Source organism: Scylla paramamosain, unplaced genomic scaffold, assembly GCF_035594125.1.
Source record: "Scylla paramamosain isolate STU-SP2022 unplaced genomic scaffold, ASM3559412v1 Contig30, whole genome shotgun sequence".
Lineage (NCBI taxonomy): Eukaryota > Metazoa > Arthropoda > Malacostraca > Decapoda > Portunidae > Scylla > Scylla paramamosain.
The window spans coordinates 158,863-177,500 of NW_026973695.1; the positions used below are offsets into that span (position 1 = coordinate 158,863).

The 18,638-nt window shown below is 39.3% G+C and overlaps 1 protein-coding gene across 9 annotated transcripts in view; it reads left to right on the forward strand.

Annotated features, from left to right (window-relative positions):
* Positions 1-18,638, forward strand: part of LOC135097718 (uncharacterized) — a 48,400-nt gene that overhangs the window by 18,200 nt on the left and 11,562 nt on the right. For 6 of the 9 annotated variants that reach the window (XM_063999714.1, XM_063999717.1, XM_063999718.1 and 3 more), the window contains exons 3-14: positions 328-373; positions 558-734; positions 1,150-1,294; positions 1,434-1,969; positions 2,280-2,363; positions 2,591-2,756; positions 2,951-3,122; positions 3,782-3,936; positions 4,322-4,438; positions 5,034-5,115; positions 5,654-5,772; positions 6,591-7,323. In XM_063999714.1, coding sequence (XP_063855784.1) covers positions 2,682-2,756; positions 2,951-3,122; positions 3,782-3,936; positions 4,322-4,438; positions 5,034-5,115; positions 5,654-5,772; positions 6,591-6,716 — 846 coding nt within the window. In that variant the 5' untranslated portion in view covers positions 328-373; positions 558-734; positions 1,150-1,294; ... (1 more) ...; positions 2,280-2,363; positions 2,591-2,681 and the 3' untranslated portion in view covers positions 6,717-7,323. Of the gene's footprint in view, positions 1-327; positions 374-557; positions 735-1,149; positions 1,295-1,433; positions 1,970-2,279; positions 2,364-2,590; positions 2,757-2,950; positions 3,123-3,781; positions 3,937-4,321; positions 4,443-5,033; positions 5,116-5,653; positions 5,773-6,590; positions 7,324-18,638 lie in introns of those variants that run through there. The other 3 variants (XM_063999721.1, XM_063999722.1, XM_063999723.1) reach the window with 3 other exon arrangements.

The window sequence follows — 18,638 nt, forward strand, 5'->3', positions numbered from 1 at the left end:
AGAAAAGTGTGATTTTCTTTTAATGAATTGTACATGAATATCTCAAAAGCTCATGGAAGGATGCATGAACTTGGGAAAGGTTAGGAATCACTGCCCTATATGATATACCAATAGCGTGAAAATAACAGCTATAGGACACTTCTTTATTACATGTCTATAAATTCAATATAATGAGACTATTTGGTCGTGGTCCTTCAGCGACATGTCATTTAAGTGGTTTGGTCAGGGTAGAAATTATTTCTAAGTGAACTAATGTATTAGAGAGAGAGAGAGAGAGAGAGAGAGAGAGAGAGAGAGACTGAAGCTTCAACTTTTCTTGTATTTCAGAGTGGGGACCTCTCCCTCCACCCGGTCCCTTACCTTGGCTCTGCAGGTGGGTGGGTGCATAACCTAACGTGTCTTAAAAGAAGGAACAATACACTAACTAAATTTAATGACGTTTTTTTCAATTTAAGACTCAAGCTGAACACCTGCTGGAATAAATCACACACACACACACACACACACACACACACACCTCCTCCCACTCGCCTAATGTAAGATGTCATTGTTCACAGACTGACCTGACTAACTGTGGATGCAATGTCACCGGGAATTACTCAGGTCGCGTCCTCCAGGTGACAGGTGGCTACACAGGTGATGCGCTCAAAATCGTGGCGCAGAGGTACCAGCATGTGGGGGGCGTTGGATCAGCTGAGGAGTTGGTGAGCGTAGCGTGGCACCCCGAGGAAGAGGTGAGAGAGCGTGAGAATATTGCCTTATAGATTTTCTTGTTATATATATATATATATATATATATATATATATATATATATATATATATATATATATATATATATATATATATATATATATATATATATATATATATATATATATATTGATTTGTCTATATTTATTTATTTATTTTTTTCATGTATGTCATGTTTAGTTTTATCTGTTGCCTTGTCTTCCTATATTTATTTTTATTTGGTAGTTTATTAATATATTTATAATTAAAAATAAAAATTGCATAAAATGTGAAAGGCATTGCTATAGTCGGAGTCGTAATTTTCCTTTCTAAAAGATGCAACCATAGATTTCTTTATAAAGGAGTCTATGATATATCTTGAGGCAACGAATTAAAAGGATTGTTTATACCTCGTATAGAGCGAGACGCAGCCGGAACCGAGGCAGGACGGGGCGTGGTGGTGCGCACTCAGTTCTCTGAATCCATCTTTGGCGTATCTGTGGACTCGCTGATGCCGGGGAAGCGTCGGCGTCTCCTGAACCTCACCGTCACGCCACACACTGGGTAGGTTTGCAGTCATGTGTTTGAAGGTGCCAATACTTCATTTGTTTCGAAAAAAAGTTTTCTGTAAAATGTCTTTTCAAGCACTGATAGATTACATTAGACAATTGTTTATAACCATGAGTCCTCTCTTAACTTTCAGAAAACACTGGCAGGTGAGCCTACATGTGCCAATTATCTCTACAGCCCTCGAGTGGGAGACGAAGCTCTGGAAAAATCAGGGCAAGCAACATTGGGAAGTTAATGGGGAAGTCAAGTCTACCAAATCTGACATATCGTTAGAGTTCGTTCACTTCAAGCAGGAGAAGCAGGACGAGGAGACTCAGGTCACGGATGACAGAGGTGAGGCTGGCAGGTGTGATGCTGAAGGTTGTGGGGACGGCAATGTCAAGGAGCCAAAAGCCAAGTCGCGGCACCACGTCGACAGTGATTGCGACTCAGATTTAAGAAAAGAACAGACAGTAGACCAGAATGAAGTTTGTAGTGGTCGAGATCATAAATCAGAAGACTTAAAGCAAAATGATCCTGATTCCATAATGGTAAATGTAGACGAAGAATGTTCCAGGAAAGCGGAGTGTGATGGACCGGAAGAGTCAGTGTCAAGTGACGCTGTTCAAGAGACTACACAAAAATTAACTTCCCGGGTTTTCAGCCTTTCTTCCAACATGAAGACTTACGGTAAGTACGTCCACACTTCATGTAGAACGAAATTTGACTATTAAGGCAAAATTTAATGATACGTTTCTTATGATGTTAGTAAGTCCTTTTATTCAGGTCTTTTTATATACTTGATTTCTTGCAAATAAGAATTTATAATTAAAAAAAAGTTGTTCGCTATACCTTTTGAAATCATAACTATTTGGATAGTACTGTTCTAATATTTTTTGTCGGTCGCGTCATCAGTGCCACAGTAGTGTACTTGAGTTGTTTACTTACCTGGAGCTCACGACACCCTCCCTTTATCTCTCTCCACGCACCGCACGCATAGTCTCATCTGACGGAGGACGCTGGATTCGGATCCTGCAGCGCACACACCTGGCATTCTGTCCTCACGTTGGCTGGAACTTGAACCGTGAGTGAACCGGAGCCTGAGAAGCTAAAGTTCAAAGCAAGAGAGAGAGAGAGAGAGAGAGAGAGAGAGAGAGAAAGAGAAAGAGAGAGAGAGAGAGAGAGAGAGAGAGAGAGAGAGAGAGAGAGAGAGAGAGAGAGAGAGAGAGAGAGAGAGAGAGAGAAAAAAAAATTATTTAAACTATACAAGAAAAATATTGCAAAAATATTTTTTATCACTTTGAATTCTAGAAATATTTCGGTTCAATCGTGACTGGACTGGGTGTTCAATCGTGACTGGACTGGGTGGGAGTACGTGGTGAACACCTGGGAGTGGGGCAACATGGTGGTGAAGGCGGAGTGGGGCGTCTCTCTCCTGCAGTGGTACCAGAAAACTTTCAGCTTCTCTTTCGACCAGGTAAGTTCCACCTCTCTCTCTCTTCTCTCTCTCTCTCTCTCTCTCTCTCTCTCTCTCTCTCTCTCTCTCTCTCTCTCTCTCTCTCTCTCTCAGTGGATATTTTCATGCTGGATAATTATTTTAGGTGAGGAATCTTTGTGGGTAGAAATAAGTCATTTTTTTCTTTTTTTCTCCTCCTTTGTGTTCACCTCCAGGCGGCGGCGCTCCCCTCCACGCAGCTGGTCCTGGATTTCCGTGACTGGTGGAGCTACAAGGTGTGGCTGAAGTGGCCGGTCCTCGCGTCCTCCCTCGCCGCTTCCCTCACGCTTGGTCGCGACAGTCACACACTGCTGGGCGAGTCAGACCGTGTGGGGGTGACGTGGGAAGGCAAGGAGAGAGTGACGGGGTGGATCAGCTCAGTATTGAATGATGCTCCGTGTTTTTTTTGTTCGCATGACTTGATTGACTCGACTTTTATTGTTTGTCTTTATCTTGTATCTTGAACTTGCAAGTGGGGATTATTGTTATAATTGTTATTATTATTATTATTATTATTATTATTATTATTATTATTATTATTATTATTATTATTATTTATTTGTTTATTTTTCTTTTGGTATGATTTTTGTAAAGGATTATATTTTGTAACTTCATCTGATTTGTTATTCGTTGGTTCTTTATCGTCCCTGATTCTCTCTCTCTCTCTCTCTTTCTCTCTCTCTCTCTCTCTCTCTCTCTCTCTCTCTCTCTCTCTCTCTCTCTCTCTCTCTCTCTCTCTCTCTCTCTCTCTCTCTTTTTATATGCACTTTCTTTTTCATTATCAACTACTTTACTATTTAATATTACTGCATTAGTATTCCTTATTAATTTATTTAGTTTTACCATCATTGTGCTCAGCTTTACTTCATTATACTATTTTTCCTTAGTGTTTATTAATGTATTTTTTTAATCTATCTTTATTCATTTATCTATTTATTTATTATCATTATTATTATCATTATCAATATCATCATCATCATTATTTTCATCCACAAATGTACTGTTAGTGAAGAAAGTGGACGAGTTTCTGGGTGAGGACGCCGGAAAGGTGGTGGCGCGGGTGGTAGCGCGACACACCCCTGCTGGCTTGGTGGTGACCTTCCACGCCGACACCGCCAGCATGCAGGAGCTCCACGATACCGTCACTGCCGTCCTTGCTCAGGTGCCTCGTGCTGGCGTCCTGCTGAGTGGTGAATGTGTGCTGACGGGGGTAGCGTGGTGGTGTAGTGTTGGGATTTAGTGATGGTGATTTAGTGTGGTTGCGGGGAGGTGTTGGTGGTGTAGGAGGTATATTATAGTGGTGATATGGTGGTGGTTCGATATGGGTAGTGTGGTAGTGGTGATGGTGGAGATGGTGGAGGTGGAGCTGTGGTGGTGTGGCAGTAGTGTGGTAGTGTGTTAATGGTGTAGTAGGTGCAGCGGTGGTGCTTCGAGTATTTAACATAATCATTTGCTAGTCGTTTAGTTTATTTATTTACTTATTAATCCCAACTGAACGTGACTGGTGTTCCTGATTCATGATGACGACGCCTCCACCTCCCCATCAGGCCATGGAGAGCCCTGACCTGTGTGGCGAGGTGCCTGACCACGCCACGCTTCTGAAGTTCCTGCACGACTTCCTTGGACAGTCACCGGCGAGTCTCTGGGCGGATCTGCTGCAGGAAGTAAGTGAGGAGCCTTTGCTGGGGTGGGAGGGCTACGGTTCTCAAGTATTTCTTGATGAATTAAGTTTTTACTTTGATGATCTGCATTGAAGTTTTGATAGGTCAGCTAGTTTAGTTAGTTAGTTGGTTGGTTAGTTAATTTTTTACATAGTTCGTTATTAACTGGTTTGTGATTAATTTGTTGTAAGTTACTAGTTAGTTATTGGTCAATGACTTAGTCGGTTAATCAATCACTCAGCTACTTATTTTGATACATAGTAAATTAATTAATTATAACTATAAAATAATTATTTCATTAGTACCTACTTAATGGTCATTCAATAAATTAGTCAATTATCAGTTAGTTTGCCTTTAGTTATGCACTATATCTAGTTAATTCATATATATATATATATATATATATATATATATATATATATATATATATATATATATATATATATATATATATATATATATATATATATATATATATATATATATATATATATATATATATATATATATATATATATATATATATATATATATATATATATATATTATACCTGCTCTTCATGCACACCCTTTTCCTGCCTTCGTTCCTTCACCCTAGGTCCGTCGCCTGCTGCTGGGGTCTGGCACCGAGGCAGACTTACATCACCTGCTGGAAGTTTTCAGGGAGGAAATGGGGACAGGTAATTAACAAACTCCTCCTCGCAGGTGTTGCATGTCTACCTGTAGCTGCTGCAGGTGACCGTGGCAGAGCAGGTACTGTTTCCTTCTTTACACCAGCATTCGGGCTGGTATAGATAGTTTCGGCTTTAAAATAGAAGCAGAGCAAAGACGAGACAATTTATAATGAAGAACTTCAAGAAAGAAGATAAATAAATAGATGTCTAGATAAGCTCTCAAAACACAACAGGAATTTTAATTAGGCAACTGCTCGTACGTATATTAGATGAGATCATTACCTTAATTTGAAACGCGAAAGTAACTCAAATTTGTTGCTCAGGTAATTACATACTGAAAATAGAAAGAAAAAAAGAAAAAGAAAAAAAGATCAGGACTCTCCCCAGAATTTAATTAATCAATGCCAGTAAAAAATATGCAGTAACCGGGCAGGTAATCCTGATCCGGGCAGCGAACACACACACACACACACACACATACACACACACACTACTGCCACGCCAAGTGAATTTTTTTTTTTTTTTTTTTTTTTTTTTTTTGCAGCAGAAGGCGTAGGATTGTGGGAGGCAGTATGGACGGTGCTGGAGCGGGCGGGGCTGCTGCGTTCCCGCGGCGAGGAGGTGGAGGTGGTGGTGCCCTCCGAGTGGATTAGGCTGGCGCAGGTGGGTGTTGTGGCTCGTGTTTTGAAAAGCTTTACTCTATCATCACGACTAAACTCCAAGGCCACAGTGATGATTTGGCGGCTTATCAAGAGTGTTTCTCGTGTTAATAATGTAGAAATATTGTTAATGTCACTAGAACAGTAAAAACACCCTTAAAAACCCGTCTAACTTCAACTGGAGCCATTTGAATGGAAAGGAGTTGCGCCACATGCATGTTTCAGAATATGGCTCAGTGAGTCATGGTGTGCTCAGTGGAAATATTAACTCTTTCAGTACTATATATAACATCCGAACCTCAACATATCCCTTCATAGACAATGGAGTGAATAAGACGTAATGATTTTGAATGAGTAGCTGTAGATTATTTAAAATGCTTTGATCACGAACGTATCATCCTTCACTTGATAAAGTCCTCCAATGACTTGTGAAATATAGTGAAGTCGATGCCAGGATACTGAAGAAGTTAAGAGAGCATGACGACCTAGATTCATTTCAAGTCGTCTGTGTTAGTCTTGAACCTTGTTGGACAGAATGTATCCCATTTGCTTATCTTTGTGACTGTTTATCTTAGTGGCTGTATAGAGGCTAGGGATGTAAGCTTAAATCCTTAGGTGATTCAGTTACTTTACGAAGCTGAACACAAAGTGATAGGCAGAATTAAGGTAAGGAATATTTTGACTCGTGAAAAAAAAATAACTGATTTTATTTCTGGAGAAAGTTTTACTGGGCTGTGACTTGTAAACCAATAAATATCTGGATTGTGATAAAAAGAGTCCTATTCCGGGTTAATCCAACAGTGCGCATGTATTCCTCTGCAGGGGTGGTTCACTTGGGCTGTCATGGGAGGCGGCGGGCAGTGCGAAGGCAACACACTGATGGTTAACCTGGTGGATGCGCTGGCGGAGACCCTGAGGCGAAGTGGCAGCGGGCAAGCAACCTTTTGACCCACCAGTCAGACAAACTTTTATGTTCGTTCTGAAGGCAAATCAAAAGCAGGAATTTGTTACCAAAACCATAAATAAATGACGTCATCGTACATCTGGCATCCATTCGTGTAGCTGCTATACAACACTATATTGTTTATTTATTTTTTTTTTACTTTGTGTTGATTAATTGCTTGCTTATTCTTAGAAAATATGTAGGCGATAATATCAACATAAATTATATACATGTATTCATTTCATTGGGACTATTCACTCCTGTTGCTACGTTCTCATGTTCGTTTGTATTGAAAAATGTTCCCTTAATTATCAATACACCCAACCATCAATAATTATTATAGTAATATCAAAATAAAATGTTCATTGTTAAATACTGTATCAAAATAAAGCCAATCAGGGACCTCGACACTTGCTTTACCATTTACGTAAGAAAGAAAACCCCGTTGAAAAAGCAGAATCAACTGGACTTCCGCGGGAAACTACAACAATCATCATCAGTCCACTGCTATTTCCTCCGCGTAAAAGCAATGCAAGATGTGCTACCTCGTTTTGGAGGTGTTTTCAGGACACAGGGAAGGAAGATGAAACCTGACTATCTTGCACCTCAAAGGTAAGAATGCCTTACAAATGTTAATAGTTGCTAGAGTCTGATTTTCTGTGTTTTAGTGCTGTGCAAGCTAATTATATAATGTCTACTCTACCAAGTCACTGATTGTAGATATAATATGCCCTTTTTTCGTGCCAAAATTGAAAAGAGCAACTGTTATATCAAAGTGAAAGCCTAGATCGTGTAAATCACACATGAAGTACAGGAGAGCAGGTTCTGGCACACCATATCAGGTTTCCGTTGTTGTCATATATGGTGTGGGCAATGACCCTGGTTTAGTCGTCCTGCTTAAGCCATGTGTGTATTGGTTTATAATTTTATCCATGGCATTGCGTCTGACATTATCATATGTTTGTATGTTTATGTTGTGGTTTTGTTTCTGACATTATTTCTGTTAGTATTATTCGTATATATATGTGGAGTGTGATGTGCGCTTCATGGCGTTAACTACCAATTAGGCAATCAGCCGTCTTGCCCGACCACTTGTATCACAACCCTAACTTGCCTCATTATTGACCTGTCATGCCGCGCTTCATTGCTTCCACTGTAACTCAAGTAGATCACAGAGAATACTGGGCTAAAAAGTTAAGTTTCGAGACTATTCCTGCTAATGAGGTATAAAAATCAAATTCATTATAAATATGTGTCGTATTGCCCGAAACTACACTAAAACTATTATTGAGATCGATAACCAGCTGAATAAGTTCCACATTAGCAGAAAAAAATATGTAGTGTTGCTGAATATTTTGTTACAGTAATTTATTTTTTTTAGCATTTATAATTACATTAGTATGCGTTTGCTTAGTGGCCGCCCCGTTCTCTATGAAGACAGCTTGCCACCAACCGTCATACCGCTTCGTTGAGTTTTCTTGTCTTTCGTGTAGTCTTTGTTTAGATGGAGTGTGGCGTCATGGTGGGTGAGGGATGAATGTACAGTGTAAGAGGAGGAAGGGGAGGGGGAGCGGGAGGGGTAGGAGGAAAAGGAGAAAGCAAATGGTTATCTCGAAGTGATCGTCTACCTTGCTTCATGTTCTCCTCGTCCTCCTCCTTCTCCTCCTCCTCCTTCTCCTCCTCCTCCTCCTCTTTCTTCTCTTCCTTCTCCTCTTTCTTCTTTTTTTCTCTTTTTACTACTGTCGTTGTTGTTGTTGTTGTTATTGTTGTTGTTGTTGTTGTTGTTGTTGTTGTTGTTGTTGTTGTTGTTGTTGTTGTTAATGATGATGATGATGATGATGACGTTAATAATAATGATGATGATAATAATAATGCATTAGTAGCGTAACAACTTGCAGGGATTACTTCCTATATGCAACTGATCTTCCTTCATCCTGCTTCGTCAGATAATGTTCCCATTTAGGCCGAGATAAAATATCTACACTTACAAAACGGCTCCCAGCTTTATAGCGCCTACTGGGAGGTGATGCTGACGCGTAGCATCACCTCACGGCCACGTCCACAGATGTGTTAAGAAAATGAAAAAGAATGCCAGTTAGAATCTATTATTAGTAACGATCAGAGAAAATACAGATATAATATTTTTTCATTTGATTATAACGCATTTTTTATATGTTACAGGCCTTTATCTTAGCTATACATCACAATATCTTTACATTTACATGACTATCTAGTGTATCGCCACAGCGCCATATGACCTCTGATGTCAGTCTGCCACCTTTTCATAATTTTAAAGCATTCAAATTCAGTAAGTAATTTGATAAGGCAAAATCAATTTCTATTCAACAAAAGCAAAAGTATAACGTTGTAGTAGTAGTGGTGGTAATGGTGGTGGTGGTGGTGGTGGTAGAGATGGTGGTAGTAGTAGTAGTAGTAGTAGTAGTAGTAGTATAACTGTAACAACAATAGCAACAAAACGAAAAATCATAAACACACACACACACACACAAAAAAAAAAAAACTTTCGCTCCCTTTTTCTCCCCCAATACTTTCACATACAGTTTAGAAAGTACCCCCTCTCCCCTTATATTCTTCCACACGGACACCCTCCAGAGATGACTCGCTGATGCCGGGGAGTCCTCACACACACAATCACCCTTGGCAAGCAATTATCATAGAATGGCAGGCGCGTAAGCCACCCACCAAGCCCCTTATTGCCTCGCCTCCTCCCCCGCGCGGCGCTGAATGGGGAAGTTGACACAATGAGCTTCGGGGGAGAGCGGGAAAGTTGACACAATGGAAGGCATCATAAAATGGCAGTAATTGGAGAAAGAGCCTGATGGCGGGATTGTGATAGCGGCCACTGATGAGAACCGTGGCCAGGCTATTTTGGGCTGGCTTTGTGACGTCATAGAGAGAGAGAGAGAGAGAGAGAGAGAGAGAGAGAGAGAGAGAGAGAGAGAGAGAGAGAGAGCTGGAATGAACCGCTTCAAGTAGTGATTCGAGACGCTTGGGATACTGTCATACACACACACACACACACACACACACAGATTCAAAATAATGAAATAACACCCCAGAAAGTCGTAGTTGTGCAGTAGCGAAAAGAAAAGTAAAAAAAAAAAGTTGTTTCGTGTTGTTAATGGTGGTGCAAAACATTAAAGGATGGAATAGGAGAGAAAGGAGAGAAACGTTTGAGGAAATGAAGGAGAAACTAAAAAGAAGAGGAAAAGAAAGGTGGAGATGAAAAAAGAGGAGGATAGGAGTTAAATAGGAGAAAAGAAGGAGGAGGAGGAAGGTGGGAGATGAAATGGAGGAGAGTAGGAGATAAAAAAAAAAGGAGGAAGAGAAGGAGGAAAGGGGGTGGGAGACGAGAAAGGACTACTGAAGGAGAAAAGGAATTACAGGAGAGGAAAGACGAGTCGTTTGATGGGAGATGGAAAGATGAAGGAGGAAAGAAAGAAAAAAAAAATAGGGAAAAAAACAGTAGCGCGAGAGAAAGAATTCAGAACGAGAACTAGAAGATGGAAGAGCAGGATGAGCAGAAAGCTGAGGAGGAGGAGGAGGAGGAGGAGGAGGTGATGGAAGAGCAGGAACAAGAGGTGGTGGAAGAGCAGGAGAAGGAATAGGTGGCAGAAAGCGTAGAAGGAGAAGAAGGAGGTGATGGAAGAGCAGGAAGAGGAGAAGGAGAAGGATGTGATGGAAAAAAACAAGAGGAGAAGGAGGTGAAAGTAATGGAAGAGCAGAAGAAGGTGGAAGTGGAAGAGTAGGAGAAACAAGAGAAGATAGTGAAAGTGTAGGAGGAGGAGGAGGAGGAGGAGGATGTGGAAAACCAGGATGAGGAACTAATGGAAACATAGAAGATGATGGAAAAGGAAGAGACGAAGGAGGAAGAGGAGGAGGTGGTAGAGGAAGCGTAGAAGCAGAATGAGGTGTAGGTGTGGTGTGGAGGAGGAGGAGGAGGAGGAGGAGGAGGTGGTGGTAAGCCTGTTTCTGGTGTTTCGTGATCCCCCAGTGAGTGCGGAGATTACCTGGTCTGGCGATACACTCACTAATAAACAGCAACAGCTCGGCTAATGCTGGATTGCCGTGCGATAAGAAAGACTGGCAGAGATAGTTTGCCTGAGATGTATTGTGGTTAGGATAATTCTCTCAAGCTGGAGTGAATAGCAAAGATTTAAGTATTATCTCTCTCTCTCTCTCTCTCTCTCTCTCTCTCTCTCTCTCTCTCTCTCTCTCTCTCTCTCTGTAATGTACCAAATGATGATAAGGAATAATATTTAGCACTCTTACGTGTCATCGGCGCCATATGACCCTTTTGTTGACGCACGTTAAGATTGTAAGTTAGTCAGTCAGCCAGTCAGTCAGTCAATCGGTCGGTCAGTGAGTCAGTCCGTCAGTCTTTTATGTCTTGCGAGTAGCTATCTTATCTTTGAAATTCTCCTTCTTAATGGTAACTTTGACATTTCCTTTTCCTCTATTTGTTTCCTTTCTTTTCTTGCTCTCTTTTTTTTTTCCTGTCCTGTTATGTGTTTTTGTTATTCCTCCTCCTCCTCCTCCATCTCTCTTCTTCTCTTAACCTACTACTAGTACTACTACTACTACTACTACTACTACTACTACTACTACTACTACTGCTACTACTACTACCACTACTGAGTATCCGACCATATAATGTTTTAGAGCCTCACGGTTCCTTAAACTACAGAAGGAGGAAGAGGAGGAGGAGGAAGAGGAGAAGGAGGAGGAGGAGGAGTAGATAGTAACCGAGAGAGGCGCGAAGCGTGAGAGTAGGTAGACCTCTCTCTCTCTCTCTCTCTCTCTCTCTCTCTCTCTCTCTCTCTCTCTCTCTCTCTCTCTCTCTCTCTCTCTCTCTCTCAAAAGTATGTAGAAACACAAAGAAAGTTTCGTGTTGTGTGCTGCTCTTGCCAAATAAACCTGTTATTATTATTATTATTATTATTATTATTATTATTATTATTATTATTATTATTATTATTATTATTATAATTATTATGTTATCATCATCATCATCATCATCATTATCATCATTATCATTATAGCAGTGGTAGTAGTAGTAGTAGTAGTAGAAGTAGTAGTAGTAGTAGAAGTAGTAGTAGTAGCAGCAGCAGTAGTAGTAGTAGTAGTAGTAGTAGTAGTAGTAGTAGTAGTAGTAGTAGTAGTAGTAGCTGTAGTAGTAGTAGTAGTAGTAGTAGTAGTAGTAGTAGTAGTAGTAGCAGTAGTAGAAGTATAAGAGTGAATCTTGGCTGCGGAATTTTATAAAAGACTGTAGTACAAAAAGAGGTGTTCGAAAAATTCTATATAGGTGGTTATGGGGAAAATCGTGCAGCACCGGAAGGGTAAAACAATGGCGGAGTGTGTTAATGTAAAGTGTAGGGAGCTAAGTGTTCTTGTTCCTTTGTGTGCTTAAGAGGAGGGGAGCAAAGTACTGGTGGGAATGAAATGAGGAAGTTATGTTTTGCTCTTTTCATTCGAGGAGGAGATGAAGAGATCTTATCATTTAATTGCGGGAGCGATGGAATGAAAAACACTTACTGAAAGATGCTGTTTTCCTTTTTATTTGGGTGAGGTGGCAAGTGGGTGTAGGTGAGGAAGAAGATGAGATTTTGAAGAGATAAAAAGAAAGTAATGTTTGCGAGATGAGAAGGTGTCATTTTTTTTTTTATTTTTACCTTTATTATTATTTTATTTACTCATTTATTTATTTTTTAGTCATGTGGGGAAGTGAATGTAGATAGAAAAGAGGATAAAGAAGAGAAGTTCATTTTCTTTTACATTTTGAAGAGACAAGATGGGAGTAATGTTTGCAAGGTCAGACAGTGAAGCTTTCTTTTTTCATGAGTGAGTTAGGAATATGGCTACAAATAGAGGATGTGAAAAGAAAATATTTTTTAATCTATTTATTGAAAGAACAGGAAAAGAAACACGGATTATAAGGAAAGGAAGAAGCTGTACAGTCCTTCTTTCCTTTTAAGTGAGTGAGTGAGTCAGCGGTTGGAAGAGAAGATGGGCAAGAGGAGGAGGAGGAGGAAGAGGAGGAGGAGCAGCAGGGGAAGGAGTTTCTTTTAAAGTGTAGATATAAAGGACTAAAGTACTAGATATAAGATGAGAAAGTTGTGTTTTCCTTTATTTTCATTATTCTGGTGAGTGGGGCGCTCGTTGGAGGAGGAACAAGAGAAGGGAGGAGTTGGAAAAGAAGCAAATAAAAAAAGGTAAGACTAAAGTACTGATAGCAAAGAGATGAAGATTAATTTAGTTAAAAGTAGCCTAGTTGGCTACTTTTACAAAAGAAAACAAAAGAAGGGGAGGTTGAGAAGAAAGAGGATGAGTTTTTTTTAAGTGTATATAAAGAACCTAAATACTGATGGCAAAGAATTAAGTGTTGTCTCTCCCTTTTAATGAAGGAAGGAAGAGGGGGAGGAAGAAGAGGGAAAGAGGTGTGGGTGTTACGATAGCGGGCTTATTGAACGTGTATGTTAGGTGAGGTAAGGCTTAAGGTAAGTTGGATTAGCTTAAGTGAGGATTAGAATAAGTCTTTTTCCTGATAGTCTTTTTTTTTTTTACATTCAGAACATTGTAAGAGAAAATATAAAACTAACGTAATTCTTTCTAGGCTAACGAACTAAAGACTGTAGTAGATAAAAAAAAAAAAAAAAGGAAAAAGGAAAATAAGCTAATTAAAACACCTGCAAGCGATGGTGGGGAAACATTATCAGGCAGTGGAGGGGTTAGGTTAGGTTAGGGGGAAGGCTTGGGTTAGGTTATGTTAGGTTAGGCGTAGGGCAACAGCGCGTTCATGCCGTAGACTCATTCACGGTTTGATGCTCCGCCTTGTTCCTTCTCGTGCTACTGAGCTAGTAGGCAGGAGCAGCAGCAGTAGGATCCCCACACTCTCGTTTTCTTTCTCTAGCGCCTCCTCCTCCGTTTTCCTCGTTCTAATGTTCTTCTATTTTACATCTTTCTCATCTGTTTTTCTTTCTTTTTTTTCTGGTTTATGTTTCTATTTTGTTCAGTTTTGCTCGTGTACATTTATTTGGCTTGTTTTCGTTCTGTTTTGTTTATTTTTCCATCAATTTTCTTTTTTCTTTTGTTGTCGTTGTTGTTGTTATGTGAATATTTCCCTACTTTATCTTACATCTTACTACAGGGAAGAGAAGAAAGGAAGAAGCAGTTAGAAGAGAAGGACAATAATAGAGATAAAGAAAGAGAAGAGGAATATGAGTAGAGATGGAAGAGAAAGGAATCGAAATAAAAAGGGAATGTAGACACGATAGAGAGAGAGAAGAGACAGAGAGAGAGAGACTGAGAGAGAGAGAGAGAGAGAGAGAGAGAGAGAGATTATGACTGACAGGTAGAAAAGAGAAAACAAGAGAGGTGGAAGAAGGTTAACTGAAAGCATGGAGACGAAAGAAAAAAGGAAGAAAACAAGATAGATGAAAAAAAGTAAGAAGAGAGAGAGAGAGAGAGAGAGAGAGAGAGACCGAAACCTAGAGGAAAAACAAAAAAGCCAAAATATTTAACAGAGAAACAAACACGGACTACTCTTTGAGATTTTAAGGAAGAAGCAGAGGAAGAAGGAAACGAAGAAGAGTGACAGGCAAAGCTGGGGAACTGTCAGGAACAAGGGAGTCGATAATAAAAAAGAAATATATGAAAGGTTTTAAAAGGAGGAAAAAGTGAGGCGAGGTGAAGGAGGGAGGCTGGGCCAGGAGGGGCGGGGCGGACGGCGATTCAATACAGAAGATCACTGGAAAGATCAAAAGAGCCTCCGGGCGATATCTAATAAAAATATAACTGAGCCAACACCGCCATCTTGCCCTGAGTGATGAGAGAGAGAGAGAGAGAGAGAGAGAGAGAGAGAGAGAGGGAACTTTTTTGTGTCAATCAGTTTACGTATTACGCAGGGTACATTGTTTAGGTAGAATGTGCACACTTATATATATATATATATATATATATATATATATATATATATATATATATATATATATATATATATATATACTATATATATATATATATATATATATATATATATATATATATATATATATATATATATATATATATATATATATATATATATATATATATATATATATATATATATATATATATATATATATATATATATATATATATATATATATATATATATATATATATTTATATATATATATATATATATATATATATATATATATATATATATATATATATATATATATATATATATATATATATATTTATATTTATATATATATATATATATATTTATATATATATATATATATATATTTATATATATATATATATATATATATATATATATATATATATATATATATATATATATATATATATATATATATATATATATATATATATATATATATATATATATATATATATATATATATATATATATATATATATATATATATATATATATATATATATATATATATATATATATATATATATATATATATATATATATATATATATATATATATATATATATATATATATATATATATATATATATATATATATATATATATATATATATATATATATATATATATATATATATATATATATATATATCTCGCGCGCGCACACACACACACACACACACACACACACACACACACACACACACACACACACACACACAGATAAGCTTAAGATCATACAGTTAATATCCATCTAAATGTGGATGACTGACAAGAATTGTGTCTAAATAATCATCGTTAAATAAGCTTTTACAAATATTGATTAATTCCTGCCCTTCAGGTAACAAGTCCCTTACAGCGATGCGTTCAAGGCAATAGTGTTGCAAAGTGTTGGCATCGGGAAGGTTACACAGCCTGTAGGTGGAGTAGTGAGGCACGTCCTCTGCATGGGAGACCTGCCACACCGGGCAGTCGGCGTTTTACGAAAGCGCGGATTGGCATATCAAAAGCGCGGAAAACGTTGCTGATATATTGCTATCAAAAGCGCGTTAGAATATCAAGTCAAAAGCGCGTTTTATCACTCACCTCTAAGTCACATTGTTTATACTCGTACGTTCAATAACGATCGTTCACCTGTTGTAGGAAAAATTGTATATTTGTTAATTAAGTATAGGATTGACCTTTTAAGTATATTCTTCTTGCACCTTAGTACAGGCTTGTCCTTGCAGTCCTTTATAAAACTTTAAAAAATTTTATAGAAACTGTATAAAAAATATGTGTCCATAAAACCAGTTTATGTCATAAAACATTCGTCATACACCTTGCAATCCTTTATAAAAACACTTCTCCTCTTCCATAAAAACTCAGTTACACGTTTGTTCTTGCTGTGAATCTGTTTCCCAAGGCCTTCATATAATTGCGTCGATTTATTTGCCCAGAGATAAATTTGTTGTACTGTGTCACGGCATACTCTGTCCTGTCTCGATCAACTTTCCGCATACTTGCTGGTTTACCGACACTCTTGATCTTAACATAAGTAGCAGTCTGGAGCTTTCCTAGTACATCCATGAATACAAATATAGATGGGTGGGATGCATAAAATTGCTCATTGAAATGAGCATGAAAAGATTCGGCAACATTGTTCGTACGCTTTGTATTTGAGGGGATTTCAGCCCACAGCACTGGGGGATATCTTGACTCTGCTGTTACATAATTATCAACCAGATAGTCTGCAAAGCGAATACATCTTTCATCTTGAGGTGCCTCTGTCATTACTTCCTCGACAAAGCAATCTTCTACATCTGTTGGGTCAATGAAATGTAGACCAAATGATAATTTCAGCCACTGGCCTATATCACTGTTGGTGTCCTTGTAATCCTTACTTAGGCCCAGGTTCTGAATTTTTCTCCACCATGCCTGGCCTAAATGAAATCTACAACATTTGATCACAGCGGTTGGAAATCTCTCTCTCAGAACAGTGAGCATGGCAAATTCAAAATCAACATGTATCACTGAGGGTTCCAGTTGCATATTCTTTGAGTTGCAAATGTCATTTAAACATTTCCACAGCTTTCTATAAATATCTTCAGACTGACCTGGCAAGAGGGCATACACTAATGGAATATAATGCCCTTTACACAATCCATGTATGGTGTATAGTTGGTAGAAGAACTTCGGACAGCTCTTGAAGGTCCCATCAACGAAGATCTCTTCAGCATTGTTCGCCAGAAATGCAAGATTAGTAATACATGAAATGATAACCATACCAGAATATGGATTATTTTCAAGGATGAAATCTTCACCTTTCGTCGTAGTTGTATTCATAGAATTTAGAGCACGATGTACTTCCTCACGAGTTTTAGGCAATACAGGATACGCTTTCCGTCTTTCTCGGTATAATGATTGTGCTATAGATCTTAGATCACCTGATTCTAGCTCATTTTCAGGAAATGTATGCAACTCCGTTCTAATGAGCTTAGATGGCCTTGCCGTCATGTCGTCAGTCGCCTTCCGTTTCACCTGTGCACGTAGTTGTTGTCTTTCAAGTTTTCTTTCTTCTTTTTCATGGTTATGCTCCAAATCAACTGGAACAATGGCAGTCACTGTGTTGTCTGTTCTAAGTCTACCTTTACATTTCTTGTTGGTACATCTCCAAGAAATGCATCCGTCCACCAATGTACTGTCCACTCTGTATTTATATCCATCGTGCATCAAACACTTCTTGCCTTTGTTTGTTTGGGAAATCGTAAACTCCATAGCTGCAAGTTATGACAACACAGGATTGACTGTCAGGAAACAGCAGCAGACTGAACAGGAAACCATCGAGACAGACACTCGCGGTGGTCTCGGTGAACAGTGTGAAGCATTATGACACACCGAATGATTCTCAATGACACAGCGAGTGAACGGATTAACCTTGCCGCGCATTTGATAGTACTTTAAGGGTGAGTTTCGAACGCGGTCGCTTTCTCGAATCCGCGCTTTTGATATACGCTCCGGGCAGTAGCCCATCCTCAGCCTGGCACTCACAACATTGTGTCTCGCACCGTGAGTCCGTGACGACGATACATATGAGGAGCAGCGAGAAATTTGTCATGGTGTTGGATGGAAACACTGCTTTGCCCTCTCAACGTTTCTGCGATGTGTACCACCGTGGAGTGAACGTCCGAATATAATCTTTCTTATAACAACTTAGGGAGGGAGTATCACGCATGTCAAGTAAATTGAGAGCACAGACAGCTTTGGCGAGACTATCAAGTGACATTATTTGGAAGTCTGACATGAGAAGGTACCACAAGAATGATATGACTAACCTGTTGCCTTGAGCTGTGGCCAGCTGACGTAATGTTTTCTGTACATCTTCCTGGTGCGTTGGTCTTGGAGAAGCGAGGGCGTAAAGAGCCGACTGTGAGTCGCCGGCTCACTGCTCTCCTCCGGGCGGCACCATTGTCACGGAGAATATGGAGCACACGGCACTCCCATCCTCCTACAGCTAGCCGTCAACGTAGACGTGATGCGCCGCCGGAACAGAGGCAGACGCTCTGGCAATGGTCTCTAAAGCCAGGTGTTTCTGCAGGAGAGGAAGGTCTGCTTTGAAGGTCTGAGTAAAGGAGACGTCCGGTTGAGGAACACGCCATGGTGGTAATCCAGGATCAATTTCTGCCTCAGGAACATCAACAGCCAGTCTGCGAATGGTATCACATACCATCTTGGTGAGGATGCGGCCGCCAGGTCGAAGTAGAGGTCTGGACGCGTCTGGATTGAGTGAAGTTCTGATAACATTAAAGTAATGAGGAACATAATGGTGAGAGTAGAGGCACTTTACGCTGAAGTGACATTCGCGTATATCCTCTTAAGAAGTGGGGGCAAGTCAAGCTACGCCTACATGTTAAGAACCATGCATGGTGGAGAGTGGACACCCCAGGATAAATCTCATCACTCTATTTT